We start from the raw sequence: 19,190 nt of genomic DNA, 5'->3' as shown, positions 1-19,190 counted from the left end.
AGAATTTATAGCATAGCACCTCTAGGATATTATTTATAAGATAACACTTATTCGGATAGCATTGTTAAGACAGCATCTTGTTCTATTGTTAAAGATTCTATATTTAGGTTATAAGAAACTATTCTTCAGCATTTCTAGAATAGCATTTTTCTGATAGCACTTTTAGGATATCACTTGTAGAATAGCATTGTTGGGACAGCATACTATTCTGCTGTTGAAGATTCAATATTTAGGTTCTAAGAAACTATTTTTTAGTATTGCAGGGACATTATTTCTAGGATAGCACTTTTAGAATATCATTTTTAGAAATAATATTATTAGGACAGCATATTACTCTAGTGTAAATGATTCTATATTCAGATTATAAGAAACTAGTTTCCATCATTTCTATGATATAATTTCTAGGATAGAATATTTAGGATAGCGTTTTTAGAATAGAATTGTTGGGACAGAATCTTGTTCTAGTATTGAAGATTCCATATTCAGGTTATAAGAAGTTATTCTTTACTATTTCAAGGATAGCACTTTTAGAATAGCATTATTCAGAAAGCACTTTTGGGATAGCATTGTTAGGACAGCATCTTGTTCTACTCCTGAAGCTTGTATATTCAGATTCTAAGAAAATATTGTTTATTATTTCAAGAATAGCACTTTTAGAATAGCATTATTGAGAAAGCACTTTTGGGATAGCATTGTTAGGACAGCATATCTTATTCTAGTGCTGAAGTTTTTATATTTTTCGTAATAAGAAACTATTCTTCGTCATTTTTAAGGCAGATTTTTTAAGATAGCATTTCTAGGATAGTACTTTTAGGATAGCACTGTTGGGACAGCATCGTGTATTAGTGTTGAAGACTCTACATTAAGGTCATAAGATACTATTCTTTACCTTCTGGATATTCAATATATCTTATAGAATTTCTAAGAATATCCTAGAGTTTTGATGACAATTTGCTGTCCCAGGGAAGTTTAGGATAGCTTGAGGACAACCTAGGAGTATAATAATTTGTGGTTATTTTTTGTAAGTCAATAAGATATCCTAAATATCCCGATGCTGTTATTTTTTACATTTTATATTTCACTTTTATAGAAAAAATACAAATTATTTTTTAAATTTGAAAAAAAATTATACTAGGATTCATTTATAAGATAGGCCTGTTAGGATAGCACTTTTGGGATAGCATTTTTAGGGTAGAAATTTTGGGATAGCATATTCTAGAATAGTATCTTGTTCTTGTATTAATGATTCTATATTTAGATTATAAGAAGCTATTTTACAGCTTTTCTGGGATAGCATTGTTAGGGTAGCATTTTAAGTATAGCACTTTCAGGATAGCATTGTTAGGACAGCATCTTGATTTAGTGTTGAATATTAAGACATGGAAGATTGAAGATATTTAGGTTACAAGAAACTATTCCTCTGCAGAAAAGGACAAAAGATAATTGCCACTCTTAAGTAATGCCCTCTATTTTAAAGGAAAATAAAGGTATAAAAAAAGGATATAAGAAAAAAAGAAGTAACTAAAGATTTAGCGTAACATAATAACAAGCCCCAATTTTCTTAGCCTCATTAAGAGAACTAAACAAAAAAAACGACAAAAGCAACAAAAGCACATAAATTACATCCTTTATTTCCTTGGATTCTGCGCCTCATATACAAGAGTTGCGAATGATGACACCCCATTAAAATTCCTCGAGCGTAATGCTGTTAACCTAATGTAAGTCTCGTTGGATGAAAACGTACGTGCATTTGACGCGTTCAACGCTGAGGCTCGAAGGAAGATAACATTTCTCTGTTGTAAACCTCTGAGAGTCCAGTATAGTGGCGGGTGGAAAAGTGGGAAGGGGATGGGGATGGGGATGAGGTTTGTTGGGTGACGAGGGAGAAGAGAGGAGATCGCACGAACGCGCGCACAGAGAGGAATTCATCCCTGAGTTCGGCCCGTGTCCACTAGTATGGCGGCCGGGCGCTCAATGCCCCTTCGCCCCTTAGCGTGTCCCTGCCTCGCGTCCCACTTCACCATCTCCACCCTGATTCTACGCTGACCGACGCCGGGCGTCGCGGCGGCGGCCAGCCCCTACACGCCCGTTACCATAGAAACGCGCTGTCATTAAAGCATCGCCTTATCATAACCGACGCGGCCTCTTGCCGCCGCCATCTTTACACCCCCGTCGTCGAGCGAGCGACCACCTAACCTCCCCCTCGTACACCATGGGAATGTGTCCGTGTGCGTGTGTGTCCCGACCGATTTCGAATAGCGGTCACGTGCACGCGATGACGAAGGTGGTCCGAGTCCTCCAGTCCTTTGCCACCACGTTCGGATAACTGCTGTGTCCGACAAACGTCGAGGATGACTTTTCAGTTTTTTCTTTTTTTTTGTCTCCTTATACTCGCCAAGCCAAAAATTTATGCTAGGGCATTTTTTTATGAATCCTCTTTTGGAAATTCGTCAAAAACTCAAAATAGGAAATGTTTCCTAATTTCCATTTTTAGCATATCAATATTTGTGGATATGATTATTATATCCGATGATAATCCATACACAGTAAATCGTAAAGTGTTAAAATAACACTAGAATGGATTAAAATAATCTGCAACTGTTTTATACCTCTGGGATTAAATTAACAACGGATTAAAATTATCCATTTTGGTGTTATTTTTTATTATGAATGCAATTTTACTATCAATCATAACCAGGACAATTATTTTTCAAGATTTACAGAATTTATAGATTTACTAGGAACAATAGATACTGATCTGAGTAAGTAAGTAAGTAAGCAAGTAATGAAAAAGAAAATAAGCAAGGAAGTACGAAAGCAAATAAATAAGGAAATAAAGAAGAAAATATGCAAGAAAGTAAGCAAGTAATCAAGAAAGTAAGTAAGTAAGTAAATAATCAAGAAAGTAAGCAAGTAAGTAAGCAAGTAAGCATCTTTTTCTAGTCTTGAAACTTGTACATTCAGGTTATAAGAAATAATTTTTTATTATTTCAAGGATATCACTTTCAGAATAGCATTATTAAGAAACCACCTTTGGGATAGCATTGTTAGGACAGCATCTTATTCTTGTGTTGAAGATTCTAAAGAATAGATTCTTATTACATAAATAAAGATATTTATGTTATAAGAAACTATTCTTTATCATTTCTGAGGCAGATTTTTTAAGATAGAATTTCTAGGATAGCACTTTTAGGACAACACCGTGAACTAGTGTTAAAGACTCTACATTAAGATCATATAAGATACTATTCTTTAGCATCCGGATATTTATATCTTATAGACTTTCTATGGATATCCCCAGGAATTATAATAACAATTGGTTGTCCCAGAAACGTTCTATGATATCTAGAGGACTATGATTTACTTATAAGATAGTCCTGTTAGGATAGCATTTTTGAGATAGCATTGTTAGGACAACATCTTGTTATAGTATTTTTTCGCTTGCGGGATAGCATTTCTAGGATAGCACTTTTAAAAAAGTGTTATTAGAACAGCATCTTGTTCCAATCTTGAAGATTTAATATTCAAGTAATAAGAAACTTTATTTAACATTTCTGGGACAGCATTTCTAGGATAGCACTTTTGGGATACTGTTTATAAAATAATATATTAGGACAGCATCTTGTTCTATTGTTAAACATTCTATATTTAGGTTCTAGGAAACTATTCTTTAGCATTTCAGGAATAGCATTTCTAGGATAGCATTTTTGGAATAGTATTCATTGTTAGGACAACATATTGTGCTAGTCTTAAAAATTTTATATTTAAGTTATAAGGAAACTATTCTTTATCATTTTTGGGATAATTATTCTGGGATAGTACTGTTAGAATAGCATTTTTTGGACAGCATCTTATTCTTGTAATGAAGATTCCATATTCAGGTTATAGGAAACTATTCTACAAAATTTTTGGAATAGCATGTATGGGATAGCTTTTCTAGGATAGCACTTTTAGAATAGCATTGATAGGACAGCATCGTATTCTAGTTTTGAAGATTTGATTCAGGTTTAAAAATCTATAAGCAGTTCTGGGATATTATTTTTGAGATAGCAGCTCTGGGATAGTACTTTTTGGATAATATTGTTGGGACAGTATCTTGTTCTAGGCTTGAAAATTGGATTCAGGTTATAAGAATATCTGAAGTAGTTCTGGGACAGCAGTTTTGGGATAGTAGTTTTAGAATAACATTTTTAGGTCAGCATTTTGTTCTAGTTTTAAATGTGAAAGGGAATGTTGATGAAATATTGATAATGGCATATGCAATATTGCCTGGTAATATTATTTGCAAGTTTCGTAAGTTTTACTAAAGTTTCCTGCAAACTTACAATTTCATTGCAAAAGCAATATTCGAAACATTGACATAAAACATTAACGTAATATTGCAATAATATATTCTCCCATTCCTTTGTTGAGTTCGATAAGATTTATTGTCCCATTCACATAAGATTAATGCGAAGACATTGAAGAATCGATACAAAGGAAATGGAGAAAAAATGTAGTGCACACTTTTTGAAAGAACCTTTTCCATCATCACCATCAGCATTTTTCATAAAATAAAATTCAGTTTGCAAATTGTATATATGCGATTTAAATGCAATCAAAAAGGTTTATATAGATTGGAAAGGGGAAGAAATTCAGCGAACCGGAACTGCGAGTAACTGAGCGCCGGAAATCGAGTGTATTTCTGTGTATCTCATTAATTTCGTTCGATATAATAATGGGGAAGCCTTCACTAACCCTCAATGTCGTGCCGTACTGATTAATGGAGGCGCGTTTTGACTTCCCAAAAGTCGCTCGCCCCGGTTAACGATTTGATATATATACAATTCGAGTTTGGAAATGCTTTGCCTCCTTCTAACCGCGTCGCGCGATTCTGATTTATTACTTGAATAATGCAGGCCACTTGAATAATTGAATTGAAATAATGCTCCTCGAACCTCGAGGGTTTTGGTATAATTAATTATTACAAGCGCTCGCGCGCGATAGGGATTCCACGCGCGCACCACCAAGAGTCTTTAAAAATTTATTATATCGAAGAAAACGTAGGAGAAATTTTTTTTTCATCCAAATTGGAAATACTCGTTTCTGAATATAGTCTCGAAAAAAGTGGAACTCTTGGAACTGTTGTCAATTTCTTGGTATTAAAGTAAGAAACAAATCATTAACAATGACTGTTGAATGCCACCTCGATAATGTGAAATGTGATCTCGAGACCATTTTTGTCATTTCTGCACACGCGCCACACCCTATAATGGACGTTTTTTTTTATTTTGAAAGAAGTTGATCCGTGGATGGTAATGTCGAGGTCGAGTCAAGATGCAACTTGACGGATCTTTGCCAGTTTCCAGTGAACTAAAACTAAACGATCGGTGAACCGTTTGGGATGAAAGAGGGGAGAGAGGGGAGGGGAGTGAGGAGACGACCACTAGTTGCAAAGCGAGAATGGCCAACGAGATGGTACGACCTTATAAGACATGCTGTCGGACATGGACATGCATAAAAGCTGATACAAGTAGATATGGAAGGTAGCTCTGGCCAGGCAGGCAGGCACGAGCCTTCCTTCGTCCATGTATCTGCACCTGGTCTCACCTGGCCGTATGACTCGCTTCCCCGAACTCCACTTGCCATCGTCATAACACGTTCTGCTTCGATAGAAATCATTTCCTATAGGGTAACCTGCGTGCCAATAACCATTCTCGTTCATGAAATCAGATTCCTACTTGGATATATCGATCTGAGATTTTTTACCTTTTGTAGGATAACATTTTTTATTCTGCATTTTTTTTAGGTAGGAGAAAATATTCTTAGATCGAAATATAATTTCGTAGTGTTTGGTTACAAGCTGCTAAATTATGAAATTTCACTTACACTTCGATCAATACTTTCAGTTTCACTTTCACTAATTTTTTATTTATCTATAAAAATAAAATATAAATATAATATAAAAATTCAAATTTATAGACTAGAATGGATTAAAATATTCTGCAACAGTGTAATCCCTCTAGGATTAAACTAACACCAGAAAGGATTTAAATTTTCCATTTTGGTGTTATTTTTGACTAAGAATGAAATTTTACTTTAAATCAAACACCAAGTCAACGATTTGTCAAAATTTCTAGGATAGCATTTTCAGACTAGCACTTGCACTTTTAGAATAGTATTTTTCAGATAGCATCTTATTTTAGTGTTAAACATTTTATATTTAGGTTATAAGAAACTATTTTTAATCATTTGAGATAGCATTTCTCGGACAGTACTTTTGGGATAGTACTTTTAGAGTAGCATTATTATCCTGTTCTTTTAGAGTTGAAACTCCTATGTTTAGGATACATAAGAAATTATTTTTTAGCAATTCTCGGACATCATTTCTAGAAAAACATCTGTAGAAAAGCAATTTTAGGACAGAATTTATAAGATTGCATTGTTGGGATAGCATCTTGTTCTAGTCTTGAAGCTTGTTATTATTTCAGGTATAGCACATTTAGAATAGCATTATTAAGAAAGCACTTTTGGGAAAGCATTTTTCGGACAGCATATCTTATTCTAGTGCTGAAGGTTCTATATTTTTTGTAATAAGAAACTATTCTTCATTATTTCTAAAGCAGCTTTTTTAAGATAGCATTTGTAGGATAGTACTTTTAGGATAGCACTGTTCGGACAGCACCATTTTGTAGTGTTAAAGATTTAAAATTTAGGTTATAAGAAACTATTCTTAAGGATTTTTGAAATAGAATTTCTCGGACAGCACTTTTAGGATAGCATTATTAGGACATAATCCTGTTCTAGTGCTCAAGATTCTATATTCAGGTTATAAGAAATTATTCTACAGAATTTTTAGAATAGTCATTTGGGGATAGATTTTTGAGGATAGTACTTTTAGAATAGCATTATTAGGACAGCATCCTGTTGTAATGTTAAAAATTCTATATTTAAGCTATAAAAACTATTGTTCAGCATTGCTGTGATGGTATTTCTCGGATACCACTTTTAGGAAAGCATTGTTAGAATAGCATTGTTTGGATAGCATCTTATTCTAGTGTTAAAGGTTCTATATTTAGGTTATAATTAACTTTTCCGCTATTGTGAGATAGAAGTTTTCGGATAACGCTTTTAGGATAGCATTGTTCGGACAACATCTTGCTCTAGTGTAGAAGATTCAATATTTAGTTTCTAAGAAATTATTCTTTACCATTTCAGGGACATAATTTCTAGGATAGCACATTTAAAGTAGCACTTTCAAGGTAATATCTGTAAAATGTCATTGTTAGGACAGCATCTAGTTCTAGTGTTAAAGATTCCATATTAAGGTTAGAAGAAACTTTTTTTCAGCATTTATAAGATAGAATTTCTATAATAGAACTTTTAGGATAGCACTTTTAGAGTATAATTTTTGGGACAGCATACTATTTAGATGTTAAAAATATAATATTTAGTTTCTAAGAAACTATTGTCTAGTATTTCAGGGACATAATTTCTAAAATAGCACTTTCAAATAGCATTTATAAGATAGCACTTTTAGGATAGCATACTTCGGACAGCATCTTCTCCCAGTGTCAAGTATTCTATATTCAGGTTATAAGAAATTATTTTTCATCATTTTTAAGATAACAATTCTTGGATAGAACATTTAGAATAGCACTCTTAGAATATAATTGCTGGGACAGCAACTTATTCTAGTGTTGAACATTCTATATTTGGGTTCATAAAAATAATTTTTTATTTTTTTAAGGATAGCATTACTAGAGTATCATTTTTAGGATAGTTTTTTTAAACAGCACTTTTAGGATAGTATTTTTAGGACAGCATCTTGTTCTTGTATTGAAGATTCCATATTTAGGTTATAAGAAACTATTCTACAGAATTTATGAAATAGCATTTCTGGGATAGCTTGAAGATTTTACATTTAGGTTATAAAGAACTATTCTGCAGTATTTCTGTGATAGCATTTTTGGGATAGCACTTTTAAAATAACATTGTTGGATCAGAATCTTGTTCCAATGTTAAAGATTTTTTTATTTAGGTTCTAAAAACTATTTTTCATAATTTCTGGGAGAGCGTTTCTCGGATAGCAGTTTTAAAATCATGATTGGGACAGCATCTTTTTAAAGTATTAAAGATTCTATATTTAGGTTATAAAATACTATTTTTGAACATTTCTGAGAGAGCATTTCTGGGACAGCACTTTTTAGGATAGCAAATTGGAAGTAAAATTTTTAATTAGTGAGATTGAAAGTGGAAGTGAATTTGAGAGTGAAGGTGTATGCGGAAGTGAAATAACTAAACTGACTCCAAGGTTCGCAGTTTCGATTCTCCAGAAATATTGTGAAAAAAGAAAGTTTCGTGAATTTTTCGTATTTTGAAATTCTCGCCAGAAATGAGAAGCTGCTTTTGTTGAAATTATAGTCCCTTTGCTTCCGCACTGTTTCAGAACTGTTTCTGGACTGTTTGTAACGGTGTTGGTTTTAATTGGTTCGTCAGACAGAAGGTTAGAATGTATTTGTCCACGCGGTGGTCTTACCACCCGTTTTTCCACCCTTCGATGTCGACCCTCCTCCTCCACCCCTAACTTTCTCGCCACTCAAACCATTCTCCTTTTACCCTCCTTCTAGTGTATCTAGTTCGGAGTGGGTCGCGACTCTCTCTCTCACTCTCGGAATAACGAGTCTCATTAATCCAATTAACCAGTAAATAATGGGATAGCATTTTCGTATTTACGAGAGAATACTGCCGGTCCTAATGGAGTTTTGAGCTGACTATCAATATATTCTTGCCTGCCGGGCGAACAAAGTACGGGTCACTCTCTCACTTAGTTACCAAGCACTGTTTTTTGGGGGGATGGCTTCAGGGCTTGAAGATATAAATTCCAACCTTCTTTCTCGCCAGGACAATCAAATTTCCCAAATTTCGTGGAAAAGTCCCTAACGCTACGCTATTCGTCAATGTATACCTTTTCTCTACTCAGATTTAATTGTAGGGAAAAAGAAGGAGAGGGTCGTCGTTAATTTTCATTTTTTATGAGCGAGTCTTGTTTTTGGCTTCTTTTAGTTTTACCCACTCTTGAAACACTTCTTTTTTTAAATAAATTAAACTAATTTTTGATGTACTGCTAAATACGTCTTTTTACCCTTTTTACATATTCTCATTCACTCGAGAACGTATTATTTTTAGAGGAAAAAGTATTGGGATAAAAAAAATAAAATTTGAATTAAAATTTAATAATGGATTTTTTTGTAAGATTTTTGTTCTATTTTTACATTTTTGATTGGTTGTATTGCGTTCAAAACCAAGTAGAATAATTACTACTGATTTATACCTATATACAATGGAGATTATCTTCTTAGGATGAAGATTTAAATATCAGGCTACGCACTCATCTACTAAAACTATTCAATTATTTTTAAAAAATATGCAATATTCAATTATTTTCAATATCTAGTATTTTCATAAAATTTTGCAAAAGAATTTAATTATTTAAAAAAAAAATTGATAAAATTCATCCAAAATTCAATTATTTCCATAAATAATAAAACTCATGAAAGAATTTCAATTATTTTTAATAATATTTTAAATTAATTAACAGAAAAATTCATTTATTTTCACAAATAAAGTTTTTCAGAAGAATTCAATTATTTAAAAATAAATTCTCATTTAATATTTATTATATTTTGAAAAAATTAATAATTTAAAATAATGTTAACAAAATTTAATTAAATTTTTTTGAAATAATTCAATTATTTTTTTAGATTTTAATAAATTTCTTTCCAAGAATTCAATTATTTACATAAATAATTCTTCTAAAGAATTCAATTATTAAAGATAAATAACAAAATTATTCTTGAAAATTTAATTATTTTGAGGCATTTCAATAAAATTCTTTGCAAAATTCAATTATTTTCATAAATAACAATATTCATCACAAGTATTCGATTATTTTTAAAAGTAATAAATTTCTTCTTGGAAATTCAATTATTTAAAAAAAATCTAATGAAATCTTTCACAAGAATTCAATTATTTTCATAAATAATAAAATGCTTTTTAAGAATTCAATTATTTTCAAAAAAATTTAATAAAATGCCACACAAACATTTAATTCTTCTCAAAAATTTTAATAGAATTCTTTGTAAAATTTAATTATTTTCAAAAACTCTTCGCAATTCGTATTTTCATAATATTTTCAAACAGAATTCAATTATTTAAAAAATTGAAAATTTTTGTATAAAATTCCTTGCAAGAAATAAATTATTTTTATAAATATTAAATTTCTTTCACGAATAATAAAATTCGTTGCAGGAATTCAATTTATTAGCTGTTATAAGGATAAGAAAGAAGTAAATACTTTTGATGCAAATTAGGAAAAAGTCAGGAAAATAAAAAATGTAGAATGGAATTTTTGTCAGTTTTGTGAAGTGTCTAAAACGAGTTTTTTTTTGGTCGTCAAGTTTAATTTTTCGATAGCTACTTTTTTAATACGTTTTTTAGTTTGAAAGACACTTATTTTGCAACTTTTTTAAAAATTAATTATCGAGTGCGAAGTCTGAAAAATTGAAAATGAAAAAAATTTGAAAATTCTGCATACAGCAGGAATAAATCGATTATCCTTGACTTCAGTATTGAGAATCCCACGTCAATCAATGCTGTACAATATTTAGAGAAAATTTTTTACTATTAAATTTACTTTAAACATTTTTCTCTCTTTACTTGGAAAATAAAATATCAAATTACAAGTTTCATTCTTTTTTTTTTTATCTAGCTATATATTTTTAAGGAAATAAGCATTTTCAAAATTATAGAGAGACAAAAAAAAATAGCCTAAAGGTTCCATATTACTTACTTCAAAGTACTTTTTTCAACTGTTCAGAAAACATTTTTCACTCGAACATTGCCAATGGATTTGAATTTATTGCGGAATAATAAAGTTATGTGAAAAAAATAGATTCATTAAGCAGCTTAAGAACAGCGTAAGTTTGACAAATGTTTCTATTTTTATTTTATCATTAATAAAAGTTTACATTAATAGAATTGTTATATAAATTCTTTTTTAAATAAAGTTATTTTCATATTTCAGTATTGTATCGAGAAATGAAAATATACTTCATAATCATTTTGAACTTGGTTTGTAACATCGGAGGTATAAAAGAATCAAATCTGCTACAATGCTTAGAACGTTTAAGGACATATTTGAAACTAGAACTAAATGCACATCAAATAATGATCATTGCTGACAATCATGAAAAAATTAATGACGAAAAATTACTGCCGGTTTTAATAGAAAACTCACCAGTACTTTTAATTGATTTTCATAATGCTAACAATGCACTAGAAAATTCAAGAATTTTTCAATTCGTAAAGAATCCGCAATCAACAACATTGTTTGCAATTACTGTTCATGTTAACGATCCTGCAGATGTAAGGAAACTAACCCGTTCGGTCAATTTCATAAGCTCACTCTCTCATAGCAAAGGACATCCAAAATGCTTGTTTCTCGTCTATTCACTGCAGGGAAATTTTAATTTTCAATTTCAAAAATTTCTAAGAACAATGTGGAATAAAAGATTTCTTGACGTAACGATTTTGCATGTAGCAATTAAAGAAAGAAACAAAAATGCACTTCTGAGTAATGAAACATTTTTTGCTACAATTCAGCACTTCAATCCATATTTTGAAAAGTATACAAAAAAATCTTGTAATCGTCAGATTCAGTTTTTCCCTGATAAATTGATCGATTTAAATGGATACAAAATAAAATATGCCACGTACAATCTAGATATGACAAATTATGTAGAATTGAACTCAACAGGTTATCCTGCTAAAATGAAAGGAAAAGCTATTTCCTATAGTAAATTTCTGTCTCATGTGATGAACTTTCAACTTACATTTATTCCATCAAATGTAACAGAGATTTGGAAATATGATTGTAACAACAAAAATGAGTCAACAGGTTACAGTAGATTTCTTCTTTTTAATGAGATGCAATTTATCTCTGTTCTTTTTCCACATACTCCAAACTGTCTACTTGATACTATAAGTTTTGGCAGAATTGATATAGTAGTTCTCGTTCCTATTATAATGAAAAATAGTTATGAAATCGATGGAAAATTATTACTTTATTTGAATGCTTCAGTAAGTCTCTTAGTTTTGCTATTAATTTGGATTCTTATCAGAATTTTAAAATTCGATCGCCGCTATTGGAAACTAATGTACATTATCCAAAATATTCTTCAACAATGCTCTCCTGAGATGCCAGAGAATACAAGAGAGAGATTGGCTCTTTCCTGTCTGCTGATGATAAGTTTTGTTTATTCTTCTACTCTTTTCGGAGCATTCACAGGATTGAACTTTATTGAAAAAAGAGAATTAGAATTTAATACAATAGAGGACGTTTATGAATCTGATTTACAACCGATTGGTATTCTAGTTATCAGAAGTTTTAGTTCACTGTTCGATGAGGAAATCACACAAAAGTTTATTAAAAAACACATTGGTTATGAATTTTTTACTATACCGTGCATAAAACATATTATTGAAGATAAGAATATTAGTTGTTCAATGCGGAGGAATGAGGCGGATGTAATTATTCAAAGCACAAGAAATGTTGATGGAAAACCTCAAGTTAAAGTGGTCGAAGAGACTTTGTATCCAACTCTAAACAGTTTTCATTTGGAAACTAATTCACCGTATACTCGAAAATTCGAATATATTTTGCTACAAGCAACAGACTATGGAATTTTTGATAAGTGGGAGAAGGAAGATATAGATTTTTTTGGAAAACCGAACACTGATTTTTCTACACATGAAATCGATGCTATTCAAGAAAGGATACTACTTTTTTTAATGTTTCAAATCATCATCTTGGGATTTTCACTTTCTGTTATTGCATTTGTTTTGGAAGTTTTAGTCTTCAAATTATTGAAATCTTCAAGAAGAATAAGAGTTATTTATTAAACGAGATTCTCTTGAATAGATTCCGTAGTTTTTGTGCAATTACTAATATGAAATGATTTACTGTTGAATGGATTGATGAAAACGAATGTGAATAGAGACGATTATTATCGACGACGTACGAATGTACACGAATTTATAATTTACACCTAATTGTAATTTTTCTAATTAACGAGAGTCAGTACTCAACACGGGTTCGAATGATATTGACACGAATTATACAGTACGAAAACCTACCACGTCAGTCATATCCCATGAGTGGGAGTGAGACAGACTTATGCGATTCCCATACTTTCCTATGACTGACGGATAGCTTTTCTTACTGTATATTGTGGAGTGATTATTTGTCAAAAACTATTAATAATATGCAAATTTTTGTAGATAAACATTTACCTAAATCGATAATACAGAGAACAGACGGACAATTGTTATAAATAGATAAACTTTAAAAGGTTTTAATTTTAAATTTTAGAAACTTTCAATTTTCAATTAATTTAATTAAAAATTTGTGCAAACTTAGATTTTTGAAAAATTTTAATAATTCAAATATACTTTTGAAACTAGTTAAATTTTTTATATATATAAATATATAAATTTATATAATTAATTGTTAAAAATACTAAATTCATAGAAGAATTGTAGTTAAAAATACTGGAAAAAATTGAATTTTGAAGAAGTTACAAAATTACGAAAATAATTTGTCTTAGTTTATATTTTTAACAACAAATACAACTGTAGCCAGGCCTCCAAAACCAACAGATATAAAATAGAATGACATACGTAATAAAATGTTCATTATCATCATTCTTTGACGAATCACCACTTTTGTCCAATTTCTTCGTCTTCTTTACAATAATTCCCTTACCATTTCCATCGTAGTACATTCTCTCTCTCTGCACTTCAATAATTAGTAATCGATTCTCAGTTGGATGTTTTCTAAAATAACATTCCGGAATATACAATTCATTTTGCGGTCCATTCAGTGAATACTTTCCCACACTGTACTCGTTCAAAAATACGTAACCCTTCGCCGATTGATGATTCATATTCAAGTAGGTACGAAGCGTTGAGTTTGTAATTTGGTCCCGAATTTGAAATTTCGCGAGGAGAAAAGCTATTTCTCTAATTTTCTTCTCACTAGAATTTTTTATGTTACCCTTTGATATTTGTTGTAGATTTTTGTTCTCAAAGGCAAAGGGATGGATGTTCCAGTCCCTTAGAATTTGACCATTTAGGGTGACGTTGCCGACTATTCCTTTTGGTTCGCCCAGGACATTTTGGGCCAAGTAACCGGTATTTTCCACCAGGATCTGAATAGTTGTCAATTGAGTCGGAATTTGGAGATTTTTGTGGTCGGGGCCTAAGATTCCGAGAAGATTGTCCTGGGAGTAGACGTAGCCTCTGTCGTGAATGTCCTCCGAGTGGAGGGTCACTTCCGAATTTACAACTTTTATTTTTGGTACTGTCACTTCGTAGAGGACTAAACCATCAGTAATGTTTAGGTTTGCGAATGTTTTCGGATATTCGGACTTAATTGTGACTATTCCGAGTTCTGAACGAAAATCAGGATTTAGGAGTGAGCCAAGAAGGGTAAAATTCAACTGACCGGAAATATCGACAGTGCCTGTACCTTCTTCCATAGGATCTTTCTCCTCACCAATGAAACTACTATGTAGTATCGATTGTAGTTTGTAGAATTTTTCCGTCAAATCACCAGATTCGGTGACAATTGCATCGAAATCGTAGGAGGTTGTGAGACCCATCGTTCTGTCTTCACTTTTTCCAGCTCGTTCGAAGTTGGTACCACCGGCGAACATGTAGACGATTATCGAAGCGTCACTTTTTATCACATCCTTTATAGTCTTCAGTATCTTTTTCCCTCCGAATGTGAATCTCTCGCTTTTCCAATTCCAAGCCAGCCCTGTTCGTATTTCGACTAATTTTGGTATTTTTGGTATTTTTGGTGATTTTGATGAATTTGGTGAATTTAGCGACAATTCTCGAAGGGGGGAATAGAGTTTTGTCAAAGATTGTTTAAAAGTAGTGAAGTACTCGTACGGATCGATGCGAAATGCCGAAATTGTGTTTTTTAGTTGACCACACTTGAGATTTGATGAATTATTATTGTCCATTGTAAACATAATCGTTTTGGGGCCTAAATATTGTTGGTAGATTTCACTGAGCCAGTCGGTGGTGACACATGGTAGGGTCTCGCCTAAATCACTGTCTATTTGCACCATGAGAATTGGTCCTCCGTTTGTGATGAGCATTTTTGAAAGTTTTGGAAGAAAGTGCGATAGCCATCTTTCAGCGTAAAGTCGATATTCTGGACTCGATCTTTGAATCCATGGATTATCTTTGAGTTCGTTTGTGGTTAAGAGCCATCCTGGAATTCCTCCAAGGCTTCGATCAACTCCTGGTAATGAGAAAAGTTAGGAAGTTTGAATAGAATTTTTTTTTTCTTTCTTTTTTTTTTTGTTGAAATAATTAAAATTCTCATTCAGTCTCTCGCTTTTTCGTACTAAGTTTTAATATCCAGTGTTTTAATAATTTAGTTTCGAAAAAAGATTTTTATAGGATTGACACAGTTTTGGGAAAATCAGGGACATCGGGGAAAATTTAGGGAAATTGAAATTGGTCCATGAAATAAGGGAGTTTTATTTTTATAAAAACCAAGAGTACTAGAAAATGAAAATACTGGAGAATATTAAATCTCTAGAATTACTACAAAAATCCTGGTGTTTCATTATTGAAAGCATTTTTGAAATTCTTAAACTTAAATTCTCCTTAAATTTTTTTTTTTTACCTTGAAAATATTTTAATCACTATGAATTTTACAACAATATTTTGATTTTCCTAATTTCAGAAAATAATTAAATTCTAGAAAAAATTTCTGAAAATTATTAAATATAAATATTAGAATCGAATAAAATTTACTTAGAAAAAATATTAGTTGAACTAGATATTAGTAAACAATATCAATCTTTAAAAAGTCAAATATAAAAAAAGTTAAAAAGTTTAAAAATTTAAAAGTTAAATATAACTTGAATTTAAAAACAAAATATTAAAGAATTATCAAATGGATTGAAACTTGTAAATTGAAAATAATTGAATTTCATAAAGAATTTTATTAGAGATTTGAAAAAAAAAGTTCCACAAGTTTTGAATGTTCAAATAAAGAAAATATTTTATTGCAGAAATATTTTCAGAAATAACTGATTGCTATAAGAATTGAAAATTGAATTTTATCTAAATTTTTGAAAATAATTGAAATTTTGAGAAAAAATGTTTTCAAGAAAATAATTGAATTTTTTTTTTCAGGAATTTATTATTCATGAAAATAATTGAATTTTTTTGAGAAATTTTATTAAAATTTCATTAAAAATAATTGAATTACTGCGAAAAATTTCATTTTTTTATAAAAATAATTAAACATTTGCGATGAAATTTATTAATATTTTCGAAAATAATTGAATTATTTCAAAAAGTGTTATTAATAATTTCTAAAAATAAATTAAATTTTTAATAAAATTGTATTGAAAATAATTGAATTTCTGCAAAAAATTTTTTTAGTTATCAAAATAATAAAATTCTTTTGAAAAATGTTATTAAAATTGTATTAAAAATAATTTAATTTCTGGGAGAAAATTATTTTTCTGTAAAAATAATTGAACTCGTGTGATGAATTTTCTTAACATTTTTAAAAATAATTAAATTCTTTCCAGAAATTTTAATAAAATTTTATAAAATAATTGAATTTTTTCGAAAAAATTTATAAAAATTGTATTGATAAGAATTGAATTCCTGCCAAGAATTTGATTATTTATGAAAATAATTGAATTCTTGTGATGAATTTTATTAATATTTTTAAAAATAATTGAATTTTTTCCAGGAATTTTATTAGGAATTTTAAAAATAATTGAATTCTTTCAGAAAATTTTATGAAAATTGTATTGGAAATAATCGAATTTCTGGGAACAAATTATTTTTCTGTGAATATAATAAAATTGAACTCTTGTGATGAATTTTATTAATATTTTCAAATATAATTGAATTATTTCAAAAAGTGTTAATAATTTCAAAAAAATAATTGAATTCTTTCAGAAAATTTTATTAAATTTGTATAAAAAATGGAATTCCTTTGAGAAGTTTTATTAATATTTTTAAAATTAATTGAATTATTTCCAAGAATTTTATGAAAAAATAAAAAAAAATAATTGAATTCTTTTGAGAAATTTCATTAAAATTGTATTGGAAATAATTGAATTTCTGCGAGGAAATTATTGTTTACAATAATAATTGAACTCTTATGATATTAATATTTTCGAAAATAATTGAATTATTTCAAAAAGTTTTATTAATAATTTAAAAAAATAATTGTTTGATTTTAGGTTTAATTATAGGTTTATTATAGGTTAATTTGTAGGTTTAATTATAGGTTAATTTATAGGTTTAAATTATAGGTAAAATATTATTTAGGTTTAATATACAACTCATTTTAAATTATTGATAAAATTTGAAACATTTGAAATGCTTGACGCACCAATGTAAGGTCCTGCTCGAACAATGACAAAGAGATCCAACTTATGTGCCAATTGAATAAATCGAGAAAAGTTTGCATTGCCCTTCCAATTGTAAGTTTCGGGACTGGGTTCATGCATGGCCCATTCAACGGCAGTTGACACAGTGTTGAGGCCCGTTCTCTTCAACTTTGTCAATCGATCCTCCCATTCACAGGCAGCAATTCGAAAATAGTGAATCTCACCGGCGTGAACGTTAAACTTTTCTCCATTTAAATGAAAACTGCCTTCTGTTACCGTGAAAATGTCCCTGCCATCATTCTCGATTCCAATGATTAGGGGGGGAAAAATTATTGCTAATAAAAAAAATACGGGTCGAGACATTCGGAAAATTTTTTCTGTTCATTACACTTGGTTAATTTTTTATATTTACTTTGGATAATAACGAAATGTCACAGGAGAAAACAATTGCTCAATATAATTAGTACGATATGAATGTGGTTTCTACTTTTTTTATTCTCGACGCCTTCTGTTCGTATAATGCTTACTGAAAATTAATAATGATTAATTAATTTATTAACTAATAAAGTAATTAATTAATTAATAAGCATCAATTAATATTCAGGGTTACTGCAAGTGAGAGAAAAGTCAGAAAAAAATTCAATTTACCAGGGGAATCAGGAAAATGTCTGGTAAATTTATCATAATTAAATAAATAAATAAATTTCTGGAATTACTACAAAAATAATTATGGTTTTTTGTGTACAAACATATTTTTAAATAACTTAAAACCATTGAATTATTATTATTATTATTTTTGACTATTATTAATTAAAATTTGCAGAAGTAATTCAATTTTAGATTTTAAAATACAAATTTTGAAAAATAAAATCATGAAATAATGAAAAATAAATTTCAGCGAATAAGTTAATAATAACATGTAGGTCAATTATTTCAAAATCCTGACGTGCTAAGCAATTTTAGTACCCGGAATCTTGTTCTGACAACAAAAATACATTGAAATCGACTCCCATATCAAAAATAAAACCAAAAACATTTTGTTTTATACTTTACTCCCACTTTTTTCAAAATTCTGTTTTTCTTTTTAATTTGCGCATATGGATTTTGCAGTCCACGTTTTAAACTTCAATTTAAGACTTCATAAAAATTTCCAGCACGCCAGGTTAAAGAGAAAAAAAATATCTTCAAAACCCCATAAAATATGTTTTTTTGAGGACTTTTCCGACACTTTTTTCAAAATCTTGATGTGCCAGGCAATTTTGGCATGCAATTCTGTGTTTACCTATTTTAAAAATAAAATTAGTTACTACATCCAACTTTCCTTGATTACTTTGAAAAATTTCGTTTAATATTCTTAAACAAAACTCAATTATTTAAAAACTAAATTTGAAAAAAGTGGGGGTAAAAACCCGGAAAAAATTTTTTTATTCTTATTTTTGTTATCGGAGTGAATTTCAATGTATTTTTGTGTACTGGACACGATTCCGGGACTTAAAATTGACAAGTTCTTCAGGATTTGGAAAAAATGGGGGTAAAGACCAAAATTTCAATTTTTAACAATTTTCATCAATTCAATGATTTTCAATATCTACTACTTCAATCAAATTTTTCAAAAGAATTAAATTATTTAAAAAAAATGTAATAAAATTATTCTACGCAAACATTTAATTATTTTCATAAAATAATAAAAATTTCATAGGAATTCAATTA

General features: G+C 30.0%; 1 protein-coding gene across 1 annotated transcript; it reads right to left on the bottom strand.

The window, feature by feature from the left end:
• Window positions 1-13,655: 13,655 nt before the first annotated feature.
• On the bottom strand, window positions 13,656-17,843 carry LOC122499828 (beta-galactosidase-like). The gene is made up of 2 exons (XM_043608350.1): window positions 17,483-17,843; window positions 13,656-15,355 (listed from the first exon to the last, which is right to left on the bottom strand). Exons 1-2 carry the CDS (start codon window positions 17,841-17,843, stop codon window positions 13,656-13,658), a joined length of 2,061 nt encoding a protein of 686 aa, XP_043464285.1.
• Between the last annotated feature and the right edge of the window lie 1,347 nt (window positions 17,844-19,190).

The sequence above is a fragment of the Leptopilina heterotoma genome, unplaced genomic scaffold, assembly GCF_015476425.1.
Source record: "Leptopilina heterotoma isolate Lh14 unplaced genomic scaffold, ASM1547642v1 Lhet_177, whole genome shotgun sequence".
Taxonomy (NCBI): domain Eukaryota; kingdom Metazoa; phylum Arthropoda; class Insecta; order Hymenoptera; family Figitidae; genus Leptopilina; species Leptopilina heterotoma.
The sequence above is the reverse complement of the archived record's forward strand: the minus strand, read 5'-3'. Positions and strand labels throughout refer to the sequence as shown.

What these genes read in the sequence shown, in the direction of transcription:
- LOC122499828 (XM_043608350.1), bottom strand. Translation starts at nt 17,843, where the DNA reads ATGTCTCGACCCGTATTTTTTTTATTAGCAATAATTTTTCCCCCCCTA. An exon ending in TCGAGCAGGACCTTACATTG is followed by an intron (nt 15,356 to 17,482) that starts GTGCGTCAAGCA and finishes TCTCATTACCAG; the next exon opens with GAGTTGATCGAAGCCTTGGA.